The following is a 19,873-nucleotide window of genomic DNA, read 5'->3' as shown; positions in this document are numbered from 1 at the left end:
CAAATTTGACCCTTGCCAGACAATTTGCATGGAAACCTATCATGGCTTCGGAATTTAAGACTTTTCTGGGCCTATCCCTCAACATGGGCATTACTAAAAAGAATGAGTTGCGGTCATATTGGTCAACTGACTCAATTCATCATATGGTCGTGTTCTCTGCTGCCATGGCCAGGACTAGATATGAACAAATATTGCGGTTTATGCACCTCAACGACAATGAACTCTGTTGTTCTCGGGGTCACCCTAAATATGATCGGCTCCATAAAATTCAGCCCATCGTAAACCACTTGAACCAAAAATTTGCAGCCTTGTATATGCCCCAACAAGATGTCTGGGTATATGAGTCCCTGATTAAGTTTTCTGGCCACCTTGTTTTCAGTTTTTCCCAAGCAAGCATGCCAGATATTGGGTCAAAATGTATAAGCTCTGTGACAGGGCAACAGGCTACACATGGAGTTTCCTGGTTTATGAGGGAAAAGATAGCAGTGAGGAGCCCCCCAACTGCCTAGACTACATAGGGACAGCAGCAACATTGTTTGGGAATTGGTGTCACCCTTATTCGAGAGGGGTACCACTTGTACGCGGACAATTATTACACAAGCGTGTCACTTTTTAGACACCTTTTTAAATTTGGAATTGGCAAATGTGGAACCGTGCAAACTGAACTTTTTCGTTCTGTCTTCCATTCACGCAGATACAACAGTCCAAACTGCAATGGTGACTGGTGTTGTTGAGGAGCCCCTCTGTGTCCACGACTACAACCGTAAAATGGGAGGGGTGGACTTCAACGACCAGATGATGGGGCTTTACTTTGTTTCCTGTAAGGCCAGACGCTGGTACAAGAAAGTGTCTGTATATTTATTCCAATTGACTCTGTTCAATGCTTATGTACTATACAAAGCGTCAGGAAGAAGTGGATCCTTCCTAAATTTCCAGGAAGAGATCATCACAGCCCTTTTGTATCCAGAAGGTGCTGTGGTCCAATTTCCCAATACAGCTTATCAGAGACCAGAATGGCTCCAATCATCTCTATGGCCTAAGAAACCAGAAGCTATGAGAATTTCATTACTTCAATATAAACAGCGCCATTTTTAAATTGAGAAAGTATTTTATCACACTGATCTTGGTGTGGTCAGATGCTTTAAGGGTAGAGGAGAGATCTAGAGTCTAATATACCCCAAATTTTGTGGTCAGATGCTTCAAGGGCAGAGGAGAGATCTAGAGTCTAATATACCCCAAATTTGTCAACAAAGAGTACCTGTCACTACCTACTGCTATCATAGGGGATATTTACATTTCCCGTGATAACAATAAAAGTGATATAAAAAAAAAAAAAAAATGAAAGGAGCGGTGTAAAAAAAAAAAGAAAAACAAATAATAAAAAAAATAAAAATTAAAGCACCCCTGTTCCATGCTTGCGCGCAAAGGCGATTGGTCTCGTGTCGTATGTAAACAGCGATGGATGTGAGGTATCACTGCAAACGTCAGATCGAGGGCAGTATTTCTAGCAGTAGACGTCCACTGTAAATCTAAATTGATAACCTGTAAAGGCTTTTAAAAAAGTCACCGCTGCACGGGAGTGGGCAATGTCATATTTGGTATCTATACACTCGGCATAAGATCATCTTTTATATCTTAACAAACAATTGGGCAATATATTTTGTTTTGGTGCATTCAAATTCAAAAAAGTGTTTTTTTTTCCAAAAAAATCACGTTTGGAAAATCGCTGTACAAATGCTGTGAGACAAAAAAAAAATTGCCACACCCACCATTTCATTCTGTAGGGCCTCTACATATAATGTTTGGGGGTTCAAAGTAATTTTCTAGCAAAATGAAATACTTTTTTCATGTAAACAGAAAGTGTCAGAAAAGGCTTGGTCTTCAAGTGGTAGAAGAGAGGGTGATGTGTGGCATGAGCTTCTAATGTTGGGCATAAAATGTCAGGACAGTTCAAACACCCCCCCAAATGACTCCTTTTTGGAAAGTAGACACCTCAAGCTATTTGCTGAGAGGCATGTTGAGTCCATGGAATACTTTATGTTTTGCAACAAGTTTCTGGGAAATGACAAAATGTTTTTTTGTCTTTTTTTACACAAAGTTGTCACTTAAATTATATATTGCTCACACATGCCATGGGTATATGTGGAATTACACTCAAAAATACATTCTGCTGCTTCTCCTGAGTACGGGGATACCACATGTGAGAGACTTTTTGGCAGTCTAGCCGCATACAGTACCCCGAAAACCAATCACCGCCTTCAGGTTTTCTAAGGGCGTAAATTGCTCATTTCACTTCGACACTACCTATCACAGTTTCGGAGGCACTGAAATATCAAGCTAGCACAAACCCCCCCAAATGACCCCTTTTCAAAAAGTAAACCCCCCAAGGTATTTGCTAAGAGTCATGAGGAGTATTTTGCATTTATACATACCACCAATAAAAAGCTCTATTTGTGGGAAAAAAGGACATAAATTTAGTTTGGGCATGCAACTACCAGTTAAAGTAGTGCACTGCCAAATTGCAAAACATGCTCTGGTCAGGAAGGGGGTAAGACCTTCCAGAGCTGAAGTGATTAAACTTCAAATAAAAATATATATAAAAAGAAAAATGGCAAAGCTATATTTTGGTATGATTTAAAGGCTAACAATCCCAAAAAAGTTAAATGCAATGTGGAATACATCTGGCAATTGATGTTTTTTCTATCCATTCTGACCAAGATTTGATAAATTTATATAATTGGTTAGGAACAAGTTGAGATCTTGCAGATCCAGAATGGGCTAGATGGTTCTATTTGGTTTGGGAACCATTAAAAAAGCCTTGAGCAGAAGCCTTGAAAGTGTTCTGTTGGTAAAGGGGTAATGACCCAAAGAGACAAGAGTCGATGGATAGCAGCAAGTAGATCTGCCAGCTGTAATGGGGGAAAGAGGCAAGTTTGAAGGAATGAAGCAGGGAAGAGCCAGAGTGTGAAACTCCAATTTGGAGCCCCAAGAAATGACACCCTGGACTCAAGCTTCTGAGGTTTTCTGTGACTAGAAGGCATACAGAAGTGCCTCCACTCTGATAAATGGGGGCTCCCCATCACTGGAAAGAAGTCTTGGAACCAGCCTTGGCTGGTTTGGAGGGCAATGTCTTCTTATGGAAGAAGATCCCTTCCTTGAATATGGAACTGGAGGACTGAGAGGAACAAAAGGAACATTTCCTAACCCCAGGAGTAGAAATATTTCCAGTAAAGGTGCAAGTCTTTTTTTTCTGGAGGAGAAGATTAGTCTTACTTCCTGTAATCTAACTGATGTACAAAGAGGTACTAAATAGGCGTTCATCATCAAATGGTAACCTTTCAAGGCACGTGTTGCATGGGAACTCACTGGACCAACATTTAAACCAAAGGATTGCGTGCAAGGGGATAAAGAGAAGACCCATCTGACAAGCTCTTCATGCAGTAGTGGAAGGTCATAGGTAAAAGATCTAACTGACAGTAGACTGAGGCATTTGTTGCAATGTAACTAAGATTTTGGGCCATGTGTTTAGTCCAGACAGCAAAGGTCTGGCAGACTGCATTAAAGCCTGGTGGTGGGGCCCACCAAAAAAAAAAGAATGATTTAAAGAGGGCCTCCAACCTCTTGTCTGCTGGGTCCTTGAACATGGTATTATCCTCCACAGGGGGCACCAGGGTGTTCTGAAGACAAGAAATGGCAGGATTTACCAAAGGAACTGTCCATTTTTGTAGGAAACTTACATTAATATGCTACTGCTGAGTGCTTTGGAGGATTAAAAATCTTCTCAGAATAGGGACAGCCCCCTACAAGACAGGCTTAGCATGAGGTGGACTGGAGAAGTCTTAGCTGGTTTAGGCAATTTAAGGAACCCTATGATGGATATCTTGGGGTGAACAGACTTAGGCTGCTCTTATAATAAGCAGGAGCATACAGCATCACTAAGGGTAGCTAGGGTATCCTTAAAGCTTAGATTAAATCTCCACTATAGGCAACTCATCCTGATCTGATACCTTAATAGGAGAGGGATTCATCCTCAACTATCACCTCCTACTCAGGTAACAAGGGCAAAGTCAAGACCTATTCAGGAGCGCAGGTCAAAGGGGCACAGGTGAAATTCTGCCCATGAAATCTGACATTGTGGCAGAAAATTCCTCTCTGGACAGGAAACAGGAAGCTTGGGGGCAGACAGCCCAGCAGAGGGTACTTGGCCCTGAGTAAATCAACTACTAGCGCGGAGTCCATATGACCCTTTTCCCTTGCGTATATGGTCTGCCATGCTTGTTAAATATTGTTTTCAGAGGGATACGCAAAATCTCCACTGCTGTGGAAAGGGAGGGGAAGGCCTCAGTGCGGTGTTTCACCTTTGACGAAAGGCATACCCTCACAGGATCTTCAGGGATAGGGCTCTGCAGCTGGCAGACCAGAGCCCCAAACCTGTAAAACACCTATTGCACTGTGCCAAAGGAAACACCTCCAGCAGGATCTAGTGCATGTTAGCAATGTAAAGGCAGGCTCTGCTAATTAACTCTGCTGAGGAGCTAAGATTGGAGACTCCTAGATTAAATATTCTAGCAGTTTGTTTTTGATAATTCTTGGTAGGTCAGCAAATGTCTGTGTACTTACATTTGTAGAAAACGCCACAAATATTGAGGTCTAGGATGTGACTGGAAATTCCTGTTGACTAATACTAAAAGCACAATCTGAGCACCAACCCCAGCTGCTCTTTTCTCTGATCACACATAGGTAGAGCTACATGACGATAGTCTAATGGATTGATATCACTTTGCAAAGAGCTGGGTTGGACCTAATGCTGAATCTTTGATCCATGTGTAAGTGACTGATAGGTAAGGACTACACACTTAACAGTACAAAATGCAATCACAAATGCTTTCTTTGATACTCTAAATATCATTCACCTTCTTGCTAGAAAACAATAACAGAAAGGTTAATGTACACCCCCATTTTATCTCTTTAATGCTTCTCCAGCGATGAGAGAGTTAAGGGTTGCCTGCCTGACTACACTGCTTTAGGTTGCAGTCCTGTGAATGCTCAATTGAGGAGAGCTCTTAGCATGAGACCCTTGATGACACACAGACATTCAGAACAAAGTGACAGCTTGACCTTCATGGGGGACACAAAAGAAGAAGGATCGATGTGCTATAAGGCTGCCTTATGTCCTTTATACACATGCCTCTGGAAATCATGGTTTAATTAATAACCCCCTCTCCTGCTCTCACCCAAAGCGCACTCTCACCACTCCGTATCTGATCCCAACTCTTGCTTTGACATAGCTGAACAAAAGAGGCCTCCGCTAAGAAGGTGGTAGAGAGCTGAGCGATAAGACTAAGAGCTTTAGAAGCGGCAGCCTGTGTGTCTTTAGGGAAATAAGCAACGTGTGTGTAAAATATTATCTTCTTGTCCCAATGCTCAGATCTTAAAGGATGGGAAGCTGCACTCCCTCTGCGATAGCTGAGAACATGCGGTTTGCAGGTCAGTGAAGGGATACAGGCGTTTCAAGGTCAAATATTTTCTCCGGAGCAGAAATCACAGGCTGGGACACACCAGGCCCAGAGTAATCCTAATCTATTTGTATAATGGCTTTAATGAATGCAAAGGATCTATCTGCATACTAACAGAGAGTGTTTCTCTATGAATGTGCATAGTATTATTCACATTCATACTCTGAGCAAAGAATGAGAGAGAGAGAGCAAGGTTGTTGATACTCACATTCCTAAACTGTTGAGACATATTGCAATTCTTCTCCTTGATCTGGCTTATTTAACAATAGGAAATTGACATAAAGAAGAAGAATTTCCTTTTCTATGGTAACATTTAGAACACATAAGAAATAAACCCAGGGGTCTGACACACTGGGAAAAGTCTGTGAATTAACAAGTAGTTGTGATGCTAAGCAGTATTTAGTATTGATTTTGAGTTACCACCCACATGGTCCAATCGCAGTTGATGCCTGCACTGGTCAGATTGCTTCTAAATGATTAGCCATGTGTTTGCAGCATAATGGTACAATTGGGTTTGCAAGCAATGCTCATCATCACCCAAACTATAGGGCAGTGGTGTATGCTTATTTATAGAGTGGGCACATTTACACAGGTGCTTCATGCAGGTGGCATTAAAATGCTTGCTAAGCCCGCTTTTTTCATTTGCCTGAACTTACTCTTAAAGTAGTTGTAAAGCTTCATGTTTTTTTTTTTTCAAATTAAAAACATATCATACTTACCTCCACTGTGCAGCTCGTTTTGCACAGAGTGGCCCCGATCATCCTCTTCTGAGGTCCCTCGGCAGTTCTTGAGGCTCCTCTTCACATCTGATAACCCCCTAGGAGAAGTGCTCTCCCGGGGGTTACCTTGTGGGTGCGCTCCCGAGTCCAGCATTTGCATCCACAGACACGAATGCCGGACTCGGCCCCGCCCCTGGCGCCCGCGTCATTGGATTTGATTGACAGCAGCGGGAGCCAATGGCTGCGCTGCTATCAATCTATCCAATCAAGAGCTGGGACCCTGTGCAGAGAGGGAGAGCGCGTCTCCAGACATGCAAGGAAAATAAAAAACAGCATTTTAGCTTGCACATGATTGGATAATAAAATCAGCAGAGCTTCCCCTCATTTCAGATCTACCCCTCAGATTTACAGCGACTGCACTTCCAAGTGCACTTTCAGTGCAATTTTTAAGTGCACTTTGCACTTGTAGTGCAAAATGAATTTGTCTTTTGTAAATAACCCCTATGTTTTATCTAGGCTAAAGCCCTGTACACACGGACTGAATGTCGTAAGACAAGGGCTGGTTAAAAAAAAAAAAAAACGGCAGACATTCGGCCTGTCCAGCAGAAGCCGCCTGTTCAGCTAGTTTTTATCAGACGTGCATGCTGGAAAACCAGCAGGTGATTGACTCCCGATCAGTGCTCTCAGCCAATGGCAAAGAGCGCTGGTCGGAGTGTTCTGGCGGGGGGGGGGCGTCCCCCTGTCAGAACACAACAGCTCAGCGAGGGAGATCGCTGAACTAACCTTGCATAGAGAGTACAGGGGCTTCGACTGGAGCTGTTAGTTGTTAGTGTGTACCCGGCTTAACATTCTACAAATACGGTTTGTTGTATGTCCACCAATAATTAAGCCATGCATTACCTTCTTTAACTTTATTCATAATCCTGGCCAAGATTAAAACTCTTTTCTGCACTATCCAAAAATATAGAAAAAACTTGGCTGGAGTTAAAGTGGTTCTAAAGTCTTAAGGATTTTTACCTTAATGCATTCTCATCATTAAGGTAAAAAAAAAAACCCCTCCCTAAATGCCTGAGTCTGATCTCAATGCAGTGCTGTGGCCAAGAGCAGTGGCTATTTCTGCTCTCTCTCTTCTCACAGGACAGAGAGGCAACAGTGGCAGCCATTGGCTCCTGCTGCTGTCAATCATATCATATGATGAGGGGGTGGGGCTGAGCCTTGCTGTCTGTGTCTATGGATGCAGGCAGTGTGGCTTGGGATCGAGCCTGCATAAGTGCTACCATAGGAAGTAGCTTTCTATAGGGGCACTCGCCAAAGAAGAGGAGCCAGAAGTGCTGGCGGGGGAATCCAGAAGAGGAGGATAAAACCATTACACAGAGTAGGCTTACACAGGTACCCCTCCTCACCCCCCCCCCAGGTCCTGCTGACCTGGACTGCAGCAATCTCCAGTTCTAAGCCCAGTATATCCGCGCCAGGTGTCCAGAGATTAGAAATCCTCTCAGCTGAATGTCCAAAATGTCTCCCTGTCAGGGAGACGTTTTGGAGCATTCTAATTGGTCAGCGCCATCACAAGGCCAGCGCTGACCACTCAACAGCCGCATAGCAGAGAGGATTGCTAAGCCCCGGGATCCTGGTGCGGATATACCGGGGCTTAAAACCAGAGATTGCGGCGGTCCAGGTCAGCCCGACTGGGGGGGGAGGCGAGGAGGGGGACCTGTGTAAGTTCACCTAACAGATTTTTATGTAAAGGTGAACTTACACTTTAAGCTTTAAAGATTACCATTGATGTGATCAAACTGCTTACAAAATCCAACTCCTAAACCACTATTTTTTTTTTTTTATGGAGAGTAACATTATGTGTTTACTTTGACCGACACTACAAACCGGGTTGAAATTTCTTGTAATGCAGTTATCGTGCTTTATGTAAAAGCTTTTGTATTTCTTTATTGTGAAAAAAATGTCAAGGTTTGTGTATTGTGGGTTTAGACATTAGGAAAGAGACAAACACTTCAACAGTGAAAATGTGCTCTGTTCTAAGATGGGAACTGAGTTATAGTAACATATTTTATTGATTTTTAGTAACAATACTGCTTTGCAGGAGGCAAAGTGATATATAAAATAATGATCTTAACTGTTGTATACTAATATTTAAAGGGGAATGATTCTAAGCCCTTTTTTATGTAGACTCAATGCTTAACCAAACCTGGTAAGAGGAGTGCCTGTCAATGATACATCTCTGGTTCCTCTGATGGGCAGCTGTTTTTCTGAAAGGGGTTTATTTAAGCATCAAGTCTAGATAAAAACCCTTTAAATATTAGTATACGTTATTTTATATATCACTTTGCCTCCTGCAAAGCAGTATTGTCACTAAAAATCAATAAAATATTTTACTATAACTCAGTTCCCATCTTAGAACAGAGCACATTTTCACTGTTGAAGTGTTTGTCTCTTCCCTAATGTCTAAACCCACAATACACAAACCTTGACATTTTTTTTTCACAATAAAGAAATACAAAAGCTTTTACATAAAGCACGATGAATGCATTACAAGAAAATTTCAACCCAGCTTGTAGGGTAAAGTGTTGGTCAAAGTAAACACATAATACAGTGCTGTCAAGGATGGAATGAGGCCTAGGTTTACAGATGGAGGCCAAATAAGAATTCTATTTTCAATGCAAAAATAAAGGAAAACATCCAAAATTCATATACAGCAAGCCAATAATATTTAGAGGACAAGAATGTTAAAATAATGCGCTGAGCCAAATCAACTAGTGAAAAATGCTGTCACATATGTAAAGCCGCGTACACACGAGCGGAATGTCCGACAGAAAAAGTCCGACGGAAGCTTTTCATCGTATATTCCGATCGTGTGTATGCCTCATCAGACTTTTTTTTTTGAAAATTCTGACGGACCTAGAAATAGAACATGTTCTAAATAATTCAGACAGAACCAATTCCTGTTGGGAAAACCGCTCGTCTGTATGCTGTTCCGACGGACCAAAAACGAGGCATGCTCTGAAGAGAGTACGAGAAGGAAGCTACTGGCTACTGGCTATTGAACTTCCTTTTTCTAGTCCCGTCGTACGTGCTGTACGTCACCGCGTTCTGGACGGTCAGACTTTGGTCGGACCTTGGTTTGACCGTGTGTAGGCAAGACCGCTTGAAAGGAATTCCGTCGGAAAACCGGTCGTGTGTACGCGGCATAACAGTACTAATTTGCTCACTAAAAAAACTTAAATTACAACCTGACAGTGAGTTATTGGTGTGGAATAAAAAAGATATGGAATAAAAAAGTCAGTTATTGGATGGACAATAAAGTGCTGAAGCTTCCATTAATTATTTGGTTTACTCAGTTAAAGTAACAAAATTAAAGTGGCTGTAAACCTCAGACATGAAATATGAAAAAAGCTCATCCTTTTATTCTGTGTATTTTTTACTCGAAAGCAAGGAGTGTTATTTCTCCCTGCAGCCTGGTTCTCCTGTTATCGTCATAGGTCCCTTCTGGCAGCTTTTCTCCATACCTAGAGTTAAAATGGTGATGGAAGAGGGAGCTGCAGCACTCAGCCTGTGACTTACTGTATATCCACAGCTATATCCACAGCTGTGCTTATTCGCTATACCATGTGAGGAGGAGGGGCCTCCCTTTCCTCCAACAAGGTCTCAGAACTGTCTGCTCTGTGAAGACTTCCGATTCCCACCCCCTGCTCCTAGAACTAAGGAGAAATCCTTTCCTGTTTGTGTTTTCAGAACAATCTACAGAAGAATTGGCTGCAGATACACTGCTACAACTTATGTAGGAGAATTTGTTTAATCTCTGTGGGGTTCATTAACTAAAGGCAAATAGACTGTGCACTTTTACAAGTGCAGTTGCCCTCTGCAAGAGCAGTTGCCCCAGGGCTTAGTAAATGAGGGAGATCTCTGCTGACTTCCATCATCCAATCTTGTTGAAGCAAAATGCATTTTTAAAAACATTTTCCTTGCATATGATTGGATATTCTTTGTAAAGTGAAGTTTTACCTCATTTACTAAGCTCTGGATCAACTGCACTTGCAAAAGTGCACAGTCTATTTGCCTGTAGTAAATCAACCCCTGTGTATCACCTAATGCTAGTGCCTTCAGTGCGTACATGTGAGGGTTTACCACCACGTTAAAGCTCCTCTGCCGCGTACACACGACCGGTTTTTCCGTCGGAATAAACTCTGAAGGTTTCTCCGACGGAATTCCATTCAAGCGGTCTTGCCTACACATGGTCAAACCAAAGTCTGACTGTCCAGAACGCGGTGACGTACAGCACGTACGACGGGACTAGAAAAAGGAAGTTAAATAGCCAGTAGCCAATAGCTTCCGTCTCTTACTTGCTTCAGAGCATGCCTCAATTTTGGTCCGTCGGAACAGCATACAGACGAGCGGCTTTCCCGATAGGAATTGGTTTCTTTGGAAATATTTAGAACATGTTCTATTTCTAGGTCCGTCAGAATTTTCGGAAAAAAAATCCGATGAGGCACACACACACGATCGGAATAGACGATGAAAAGCTTCCGTCAGACTTTTTCTGTCGAACATTCCGCTCGTATGTACACGGCTTAACTATAAAAGACAAAGAGAATGTGATTGTCAGAGCAACATTAGCAGATAAAGTGAAATCACAGAGGAATTTAGAGTGATTTCCAACTAACATTTAAGAGAAGAGTAATACCTCTGGAGGTTAGCAGGCAGATAACTTCCCTTTCAATGGTGTCTCCTCTATCAATAGAGTGATTTGATTTATTTTATTTACCACAAATATAAATTTGGCTCAGTCATTACCATGACTCCCTACAGTGCTGTTAATCCAATGCTTATCTTGAACTTTGTCCATCCAAGCCCTTATTATCAAGCAGATTCGTTTTCTTTAGAACTAATCTGATGAAAATCAAGTCTTTTCTGATGTGCCACTGACTCCCATTGATATCTGCTTGCATACTTAAAACTGGGATGACTGATGCTGTGTACTGGAAAATGCATGTGGTGCTTGTACAACACTACTTCCCAAACAATGCATTATGGGTCTGCCAGCCTGAATGATGTGAAAATAGATTGGCACAACTATATGGATATGAGATGAATGAGGCAGAGGGCTGACAGTTTTACATTATAGGCAGAGGATGCTGCTGTGCCCATAGAATGTCACTACTCATACGGAGCCTTGCATGGCAATTTAAAATCTGGACAGATTATCCTTTCATACTTATGACAATTCAGAGTACAGTTATTCTTTCTAAATCCTCTGCACAATTTATTCTCTAAAACAACTCACTGCTGAGTCAGAGGTTATTTCACTGCAACTGTGAAAACTCAACAGCAACAACACATTTTTTATGAAGAAGAGAACAGATAGATAAATATCTCCCTTGTTCATAGTCATAACAATCTTCTTTCTTTTGCTGGTATAGTGTGGCATGGGTAGGAAATAAGGGAACTCAGGCATATTTATGGGACTTAAATGGGAATGTATGGCTTATTTATTTATTTAGTACAGGTACTTACAGTCAGGTCCATAAATATTGGGACATCGACATAATTCTAATCTTTTTGGCTCTATAAACCACCACAATGGATTTGAAATGAAACGACAGACTTTCAGCTTTAATTTGAGGGTATTTACATCCAAATCAGGTGAACGGTGTAGGAATTACAACAGTTTGTATATGTGCCTCCCACTTTTTAAGGGACCAAAAGTAATGGGACAGATTAACAATCATCCATCAAACTTTCACTTTTTAACTTTTACTTGGTTGCAAATCCTTTGCAGTCAATTACAGCCTGAAGTCTGGAACGCATAGACATCACCAGACGTTGGGTTTCATCCCTGGTGATGCTCTGCCAGGCCTCTACTGCAACTGTCTTCAGTTCCTGCTTGTTCTTGGGGCATTTTCCCTTCAGTTTTGTCTTCAGCAAGTGAAATTCATGCTCAATCAGATTCAGGTCAGGTGATTGACTTGGCCATTGCATAACATTCCACTTCTTTCACTTAAAAAACTCTTTGGTTGTTTTTGCAGTATGCTTCGGGTCATTGTCCATCTGCACTGTGAAGCGCCGTCCAATGAGTTCTGAAGCATTTTGCTGAATATGAGCAGATAATATTGCCCGAAACACTTCAGAATTCATCCTGCTGCTTTTGTCAGCAGTCACATCATCAATAAATACAAGAGAACCAGTTCAATTGGCAGCCATACATGCCCACGCCATGACACTACCACCACCATGCTTCACTGATGAGGTGGTATGCTTTGGATCATGAGCAGTTCGTTTCCTTCTCCATACTCTTCTCTTCCCATCACTCTGGTACAAGTTGATCTTGGTCTCATCTGTCCATAGGATGTTGTTCCAGAACCGTGAAGGTTTTTTTAGATGTTGTTTGGCAAACTCTAATCTGGCCTTCCTGTTTTTGAGGCTCACCAATGGTTTACATCTTGTGGTGAACCCTCTGTATTCACTCTGGTGAAGTCTTCTCTTGATTGTTGACTTTGACACACATACACCTACCTCCTGGAGAGTGTTCTTGAGCTGGCCAACTGTTGTGAAGGGTGTTTTCTTCACCAGGGAAAGAATTCTTCGGTCATCCACCACAGTTGTTTTCCGTGGTCTTCCGGGTCTTTTGATGTTGCGGAGCTCACTGGTGCGTTCTTTCTTTTTAAGGATGTTCCAAACAGTTGATTCGGCCACACCTAATGTTTTTGCCATCGCTCTGATGGGTTTGTTTTGTTTTTTCAGCCTAATGATGGCTTGCTTCACTGATAGTGACAGCTCTTTGGATCTCATATTGAGAGTTGACAGCAACAGATTCCAAATCCAAATAGCACACTTGAAATGAACTCTGGACCTTTTATCTGTTCCTTGTAAATGGGATAATAAGGGAATAACACACACCTGGCCATGGAACAGCTGAGCAGCCAATTGTCCCATTACTTTTGGTCCCTTAAAAAGTGGGGGGCACATATACCAACTGTTGTAATTCCTACACCGTTCACCTGATTTGGATGTAAATACCCCCAAATTAAAGCTGAAAGTCTGCAGTTAAAGCACATCTTGTTCGTTTAATTTCAAATCCATTGTGGTGGTGTATAGAGCCAAAAGGAATAGAATTGTGTCAATGTCCCAATATTTATGAACCTGACTGTATATCGTGCCACCAATGTATGCAGTGCTTTACACATATACAGTGTTTTTGTTTTTGTTTTTCTGAGTCCCCCCGGAATGTAGTTTTATTACCTGTTGATCATATCAACAGTTTTTCCACTTCCTTGAATAGGCCAAACTGTTCATCAAATGTTTTAGTTACAGGGCTGCGACAATCCACATATTACTGACAGGGTGCTTACCACACCACAGTTAGCTTTTATTCACATGATTAAAAAAAATAATTTCCACAAGAAAACAAAAATTGCCAAAACTGTTTTAAAAGTGTTAGGTGAAATTTGGCCTTTATTTGATTGTCTCACACTTATAGTCCATTTAAAACATATGCTCATCTAAGGCTACGCTGTCCCACAACACGCTTTTTCATCATCATTCCTTGACTGCAGTATACCGTCTTTCAGCATTCCTCAATGGGTTAAATACCATTGTTTCTAAAAGTACTCCTAGACATTGCAATGCCAAGCTGCTGCTAACAACAAACACAATATTGGCATGCATTAAAAAGGGGATCAACTCCAGAGATAAAAAGATAATTCTCCCTCTCTACAAGACTCTGGTCTGGCCGCACCTAGAGTATTCTGTCCAGTTCTGGGCACCAGTCCTCAGGAAGGATATACTGGAAATGGAGCGAGTACAAAGAAGGGCAACAAAGCTAGTAAAGGGTCTGGAGGATATTAGTTATGAGGAAAGGTTCCGATCACTGAACTTATTCTCTCTGGAGAAGAGACGCTTGAGAGGGGATATGATTTCAATATACAAATACTGTACTGGTGACCCCACAATAGGGATAAAACTTTTTCGCAGAAGGGAGTTTAACAAGACTTGTGGCCACTCATAAAAATTAGAAGAAAAGAGGCTTAACTTTAAACTACGTAGAGGGTTCTTTACTGTAAGATTGGCAAAGATGTGGAATTCCCTTCCACAGGCGGTCTTCTCAGCGGGGGACATTGATAGTTTCAAAAAACTATTAGATAAGCACCTGAATGACTGCAACATACAGGGATATACAATGTAATACTGACATATAATCACACACATAGGTTGGACTTGTGTCTTTTTTCTACCTCACCTACTATGTAACTATGTAACATTAAATGATCTAGAAGTTTATAGAGTAGCATAGCCCTGATTACATTGTGTCAGGAGGCACTTTTTCTCCTATCTCCTCCTGCTATTTTCCATAAGTGTCACAAAAATTGCAATGTAATAACCTAAGGGCATGGTCCGAAGAGAGAAACATGCAAGTTATATCACAGCAGGGCATGACCTAAACGGAAAGAGTCAACATTCTACATTTAGATATACTGTATAGGAAGAAAAAAGGAAAAGAAAAGATGAGTAGACAGCCTCGAACTCTGAATTCAGAAGCCTTGCTATATTATGTTTGCCTAATTCAGCTGATTTAATGCTTCCCCTTCTCTAAAAATAAGCCAATTTTTTCCACAGCTGCATACATTTTTAGTAATATGTCTATGCTAACAAGGGCAGATGTTCATAAGGCACAGTAAGAACCTCAGCTAATGTTTGGAAGATACAACCTATAGCACGCTTGGTATGAGAAGGTCTGTCTCTGATTGATGCATAGTGGACTGGTTAGTGTGCCTTTAATAATAAAGCATGTTTTTGCAGGCAGTAGAACAAAAGGTCCTAAGAATGATGTGGCAGATGGAAGCAAATTTACATCTCCTCCAGTATAATATTATAGAGTATTTTAATATCATTTAATCAAAACCCCATTATGTGCGAAATATAAACATCCATATGTGTATAGCCGGGAAAAGTGGAATCAGCCAAGATTAGACAAAAGCTGATTAAATACTTTGTACTGTACTCAGTGTGGAGAAAGATAACAAGACATTTATGTTGCGTTCACAAGGGAGGAAACAAAAGGTCTCAGTGGAAAATGCTGAGACAAAAAGCCTTTTTTTCTGTGATCGATTACAGTCAAATTTTCCTTAAATAGGCGAGAAAAGAAACACCTGTTGAGAGGGGTGGAGAAGAACAGCGACAGTGCAAGAAAAAAAGAAAATTGCCAAGAAATATAGAAAGCTCCAAAATGGTTTCACATAATAAAAATTAGTTTCCGGTCCTCTTCTCTTGCTGTGTTTTCCAAATGGCAAAATACACGCATTAAGTTTGCATGAGATTTGTCCTTTTATCCAGACTAAAAAACACGCCTCTTAAGTGTTCTATGATGCCGTTTATATGTTACTGAAGGTGTTTATATGCCAATGATGACCTAATACCGGGGAGTAATTTAAAGTATACTTTAATGTAGTGTTGAAGTTTATGAAAAAGGAACATTTTATTGATAGTTGGGCTCATCTGTTCCGTTTACACGGGAAGGGTGTTCAAATGTATTGTTCTGAGACATTGTAGGGAAAAATGACATGGTATGCAGCTAAAATATTTCATATGAATTCAAGCTTGCCTTAATGTAACACGGTTACTCTGGGGATTGAGGGAGGGCGTTACTTTAACACAAGAGGGAAAGACATTTAGGTTTGGTCAACAGCCTATGACTGGGCAGTTGTTCATGCTAGAGAACAATCTGTGTCTGGTTTCATTTTAAGGTTTCCTTTGGGTTTTAAAAGGCACCATTTTAAAATTCTTCCAGTATATACTCATACTTACTTTAAAGCCTTCTTCTCGTTGCGGATACCGCGGCTAGAGTCAGGAGTCCCCACATTGTCCAGAGAATTTTTGTAGCGTTTCCCCTAGAGAAAGTGCAAGAACAGTATCTTCAGTAAAGAGTCCATCAAAATTAACATATAGAAAACTACCGTATATCAAATAAGGCAAAAACAAAAAGCAATGGTATCTTTTGAGGAAGAAGTTATATTTCCATCTTACATTGGACATGTCATACAAGAGTAAATTAATGAAGTAGCCTAAAGAAAAGGACACCTTTTACAAGATAAAGTCACTATAAAAATAAAACTCTAATTACCGTAGTAAAACAGTAATTGTTAAAAATACCAGTTGTGGGGCCTTCTCATGTCAAAGCTGATGCTGAATTGTGTTCCTGCGTTTACTCAGACTCTAACCTACAGTATATCTAATCATTTACCTAACACTATTCTCACACGGAACCTTAAACTGAACCTAATCCTACAAATGTACTCTTAAAAATTAGTTTGACAGAAATGCCCATATGCAAAGTGTTTATTGTGCTCTCCCCACTGCCCTAACCAGCTTCCAGACAGCTAAGTAAGGTAAGCGAAGCAAACTTATGTAACAAGGTTCGGGTCATACCAGCAGGTTCTGACAAACTTACTAAAGCTGCACACGTTTTACTTATCCACCATGCCATACCATCAGGGAGGCATGTGATTGGCCCCAAATGTATTCTGCAGGACAATGACCCTAAACATACAGCCACATCATTTAGAAATATCTTCAGCATACAGAAGAACAAGGAGTCCTGGAAGTGATGGTTTGGTTCCCATAGAGCCCTGATCTCAACATCATGGAGTCTGTTTGAGATTACATGAAGTGAAAGAAGGATTTGAGGCAGCCTACACCCACAGAAGATCTGTGCTTAGTTCTCCAAGATGTTTAGAACAACCTGTCTGCTGAGTTCCTTCAAAAACTGTGTGCAAGTGTACCTAGAAGGATTGATGATGATTTTTGAAGCCAAAGGTAAGTCATAGCAAATATTGATTTGATTTAGATTTTTCTTCTCTTCGCTCACTTTAAATTTTGTAGATTGATTAAAGTAAACAATTAAAATATATATTTTTGAAAGCATTCTTTTATATATATATGCACACAGACACAGTATCTCAAAAGTAAGTACACCCCTCACATTTTTGTAAATATTTTATCATAACTTTTCATGTGACAACACTGAAGAAATTACACTTTGCTACAATGTAAAGTAGTGAGTGTACAGCTTGTATAACAGTGCAAATTTGCGGTCCCTTCAAAATAACCCAACACACAGCCATTAATGTCTAAACCGCTGGCAACAAAAGTGAGTACACCCCTCAGTGAAAATGTCCAAATTGGGTCCAAGTGTCAATATTTTGTGTGGCCACCATTATTTTCCAGCACTGCCTTAACCCTCTTGGGCATGGAGTTCACCAGAGCGTCACAGGTTGACACTGGAGTCCTCTTCCACTTCTGCATGACAATATCATGGAGCTGGTGGATTTTAGAAACCTTGCGCTGCTCCATCTTCCATTTGAGGATGCTCAATAAGGTTTAGGTCTGGAGACATGCTTGGCCAGTCCATCACCTTTACCCTCAGCTTCTTTAGCAAGGCAGTCTTGGAGGTGTGTTTTGGGGTCGTTATCATGTTGGAATACTGCCCTGCGACCCAATCTCTGAAGGGAGTAGATTATGCTCTGCTTCAGTAAATCACTGTACATGTTGCCATTCATGGTTCCTTCAATGAAATGGCTAATTGGGCCCAAATTGTAAATTTTCACTTAGGGGTGTACTCACTTTTGTTGCCAGCTGTTTAGACATTAATGGCTGTGTGTTGAGTTATTTTGAGGGGACAGCAAATTTACACTGTTATACAAGCTGTACACTCACTACTTTACATTGTAGCAAAGTGTCATTTCTTCAGTGTTGCGTGATGGGGGGGGGGGGGGGGGCAAAGCTTATCCATAGCATAGTACATGTCCTGTGATGTCTCTATAACTATTACAGGCCCCTTTTTCAGGCCATTTAGAACAGTGTGCACTTTAAATCAAGCATCTGTTCCACCTAGTGGGCGGAGCACATGCCTGCCCGATAGCACATTGTACTCTCAATGGCCTGGAGGGAGGGCATGTAATAGTTAAAGCGACATTACATATTATGAGATGCACTATTTCTTAGCCTTGCCCCCCAGCCTGCAGCATGCTGTGATGATAAGGACAGCAGTTACGTGACCTAGGAAGTAAGGCAGCAGAAACCGACCTAAATTCGAACTGTGTATGGTCAAGCTGAATGTACCAAGTTGATCAATCAGTCTGTCGGGTTTTACCTGTGATTATTGCTAGCAGCTGTGGAGGGTCGGGGAGCGGCCATCTCAGGCTCTCAGCGGCTCACTGAAAGGCTGAGATAGGCGTCAGTCCAGGCACCTGGAGGATCCAGACTTTATTGACGCGGTGCCTGGACTGATATCCGTGATGTCAGCAGAGAGCAGACTTCAGCCCGCTCTCTGCTGAAAACGAGTCACAGGAGTGCAAAACGAATTGCACTCCTCTGACCCATAGAAGAAGCCCAGCCAAACGAGCTTTGGCTGGACTTCTCCTTTAAGTCATGTTTAGTAATACATGGTTTACTTACTAGGCTGAATGGGGAGCATGCGCCCTGTGGTTACAACACTGCAGAGGCTCTATGAGCCTGCAAATTGTTGCAACAAGGAAGGAGGAAGCCCTAGGAATGGCAAAATTACCAGGTAATTTCTATTGGAGGAAAAGGTTGATATTAAAAACGAAGGACAGATAGATATAGGATAGATATTAGATGTAATTATGTTGTAGGAATATTTAAATTTTTATTTGAGTGGGGCGGATGATTTATTGTGTGATTTAAAAACAACAAAAAGGCCCATAATAGATTCATTTGTAGAGCAGTACAAAAGATTTCTACATCTGCTTGGATTATTATGAATCTGTGTAATGGAAAACTAAAATTAAACACAAGAAAACCATACATTCTGAAACACTGACAATGGGTCTGTATAGCTTCTGAACAATGGGAACACCTTGTAGCCCAAAACATGCTGAAAAGAGTTAAAGGAGAAGTCCAGCCTGAGTTCATTTGGCTGGACTTCTCCTATGGGTCACAGGAGTGCAATTCGTTTTGCACTCCTGTGACCTGTTTTCACTAAGTTCAGTCCAGGCACCGGGTCATCCCGACTTCAGAAGTCTGGATCCTGCCTGGACTGATGGTTCTCTCAGCCTCTCAGCAAGCCGCTGAGACAGCCGCTCCCCGCCCCTTCCACAGCTTAGTGCTTTAATGAGCGTGGAGGAGCAGAGCAAGAGAGCTGCTGATTGACAGTCAGCAGCTCTCCACTCGGGGAGCCAAGAAAACCGAGCCATCGGTGGTGTTCGATGCACGGTTCTCAGTGCAGAGATGCCGGGGGACAGATGCAGAATCGGACCGATGCTGCATCTACCTAGGTAAGTAAATTAGGGGAAAAAAGGCAAATCCATACATCTCCTTTAAACTTCTAACCAATTTACAAAAATGTTTCTAATGAATGCAACAAGTCATCTTGCACAAGACTGACAAGAGTCTCTCAAGACTGTTATGAGCTGATTTGTAAAAATAATGCATACAAAGAGTATTTCCCAAAACCAACCATTTATATTTCATTTTTCAGATGAAACAAGCAACCTGAATGATTGCTATCAACAATAGTTCCACATTTGCTACTATTTTTATCAACCCTAGATTGTATAAATAATTGAAAACCCTGTTCCTTCAAGCCTTTGGTTTACAGTTATTTATTTTATTCTC

The 19,873-nt window shown here is 41.4% G+C and overlaps 1 protein-coding gene across 5 annotated transcripts in view; it reads right to left on the bottom strand.

Annotated features, from left to right (window-relative positions):
- The window catches only part of SYT7 (synaptotagmin 7), a 571,182-nt gene that overhangs the window by 192,897 nt on the left and 358,412 nt on the right, over positions 1–19,873 (bottom strand). For all 5 annotated transcript variants that reach the window (XM_073604668.1, XM_073604667.1, XM_073604669.1 and 2 more), the window contains exon 3: positions 16,046–16,128. In XM_073604668.1, the coding sequence (XP_073460769.1) occupies positions 16,046–16,128 (83 nt within the window). The remainder of the gene's footprint in view (positions 1–16,045; positions 16,129–19,873) is intronic.

Source organism: Aquarana catesbeiana, linkage group LG11, assembly GCF_042186555.1.
Source record: "Aquarana catesbeiana isolate 2022-GZ linkage group LG11, ASM4218655v1, whole genome shotgun sequence".
NCBI classification, from domain to species: Eukaryota; Metazoa; Chordata; class Amphibia; order Anura; family Ranidae; genus Aquarana; species Aquarana catesbeiana.
The sequence above is the reverse complement of the archived record's forward strand: the minus strand, read 5'-3'. Positions and strand labels throughout refer to the sequence as shown.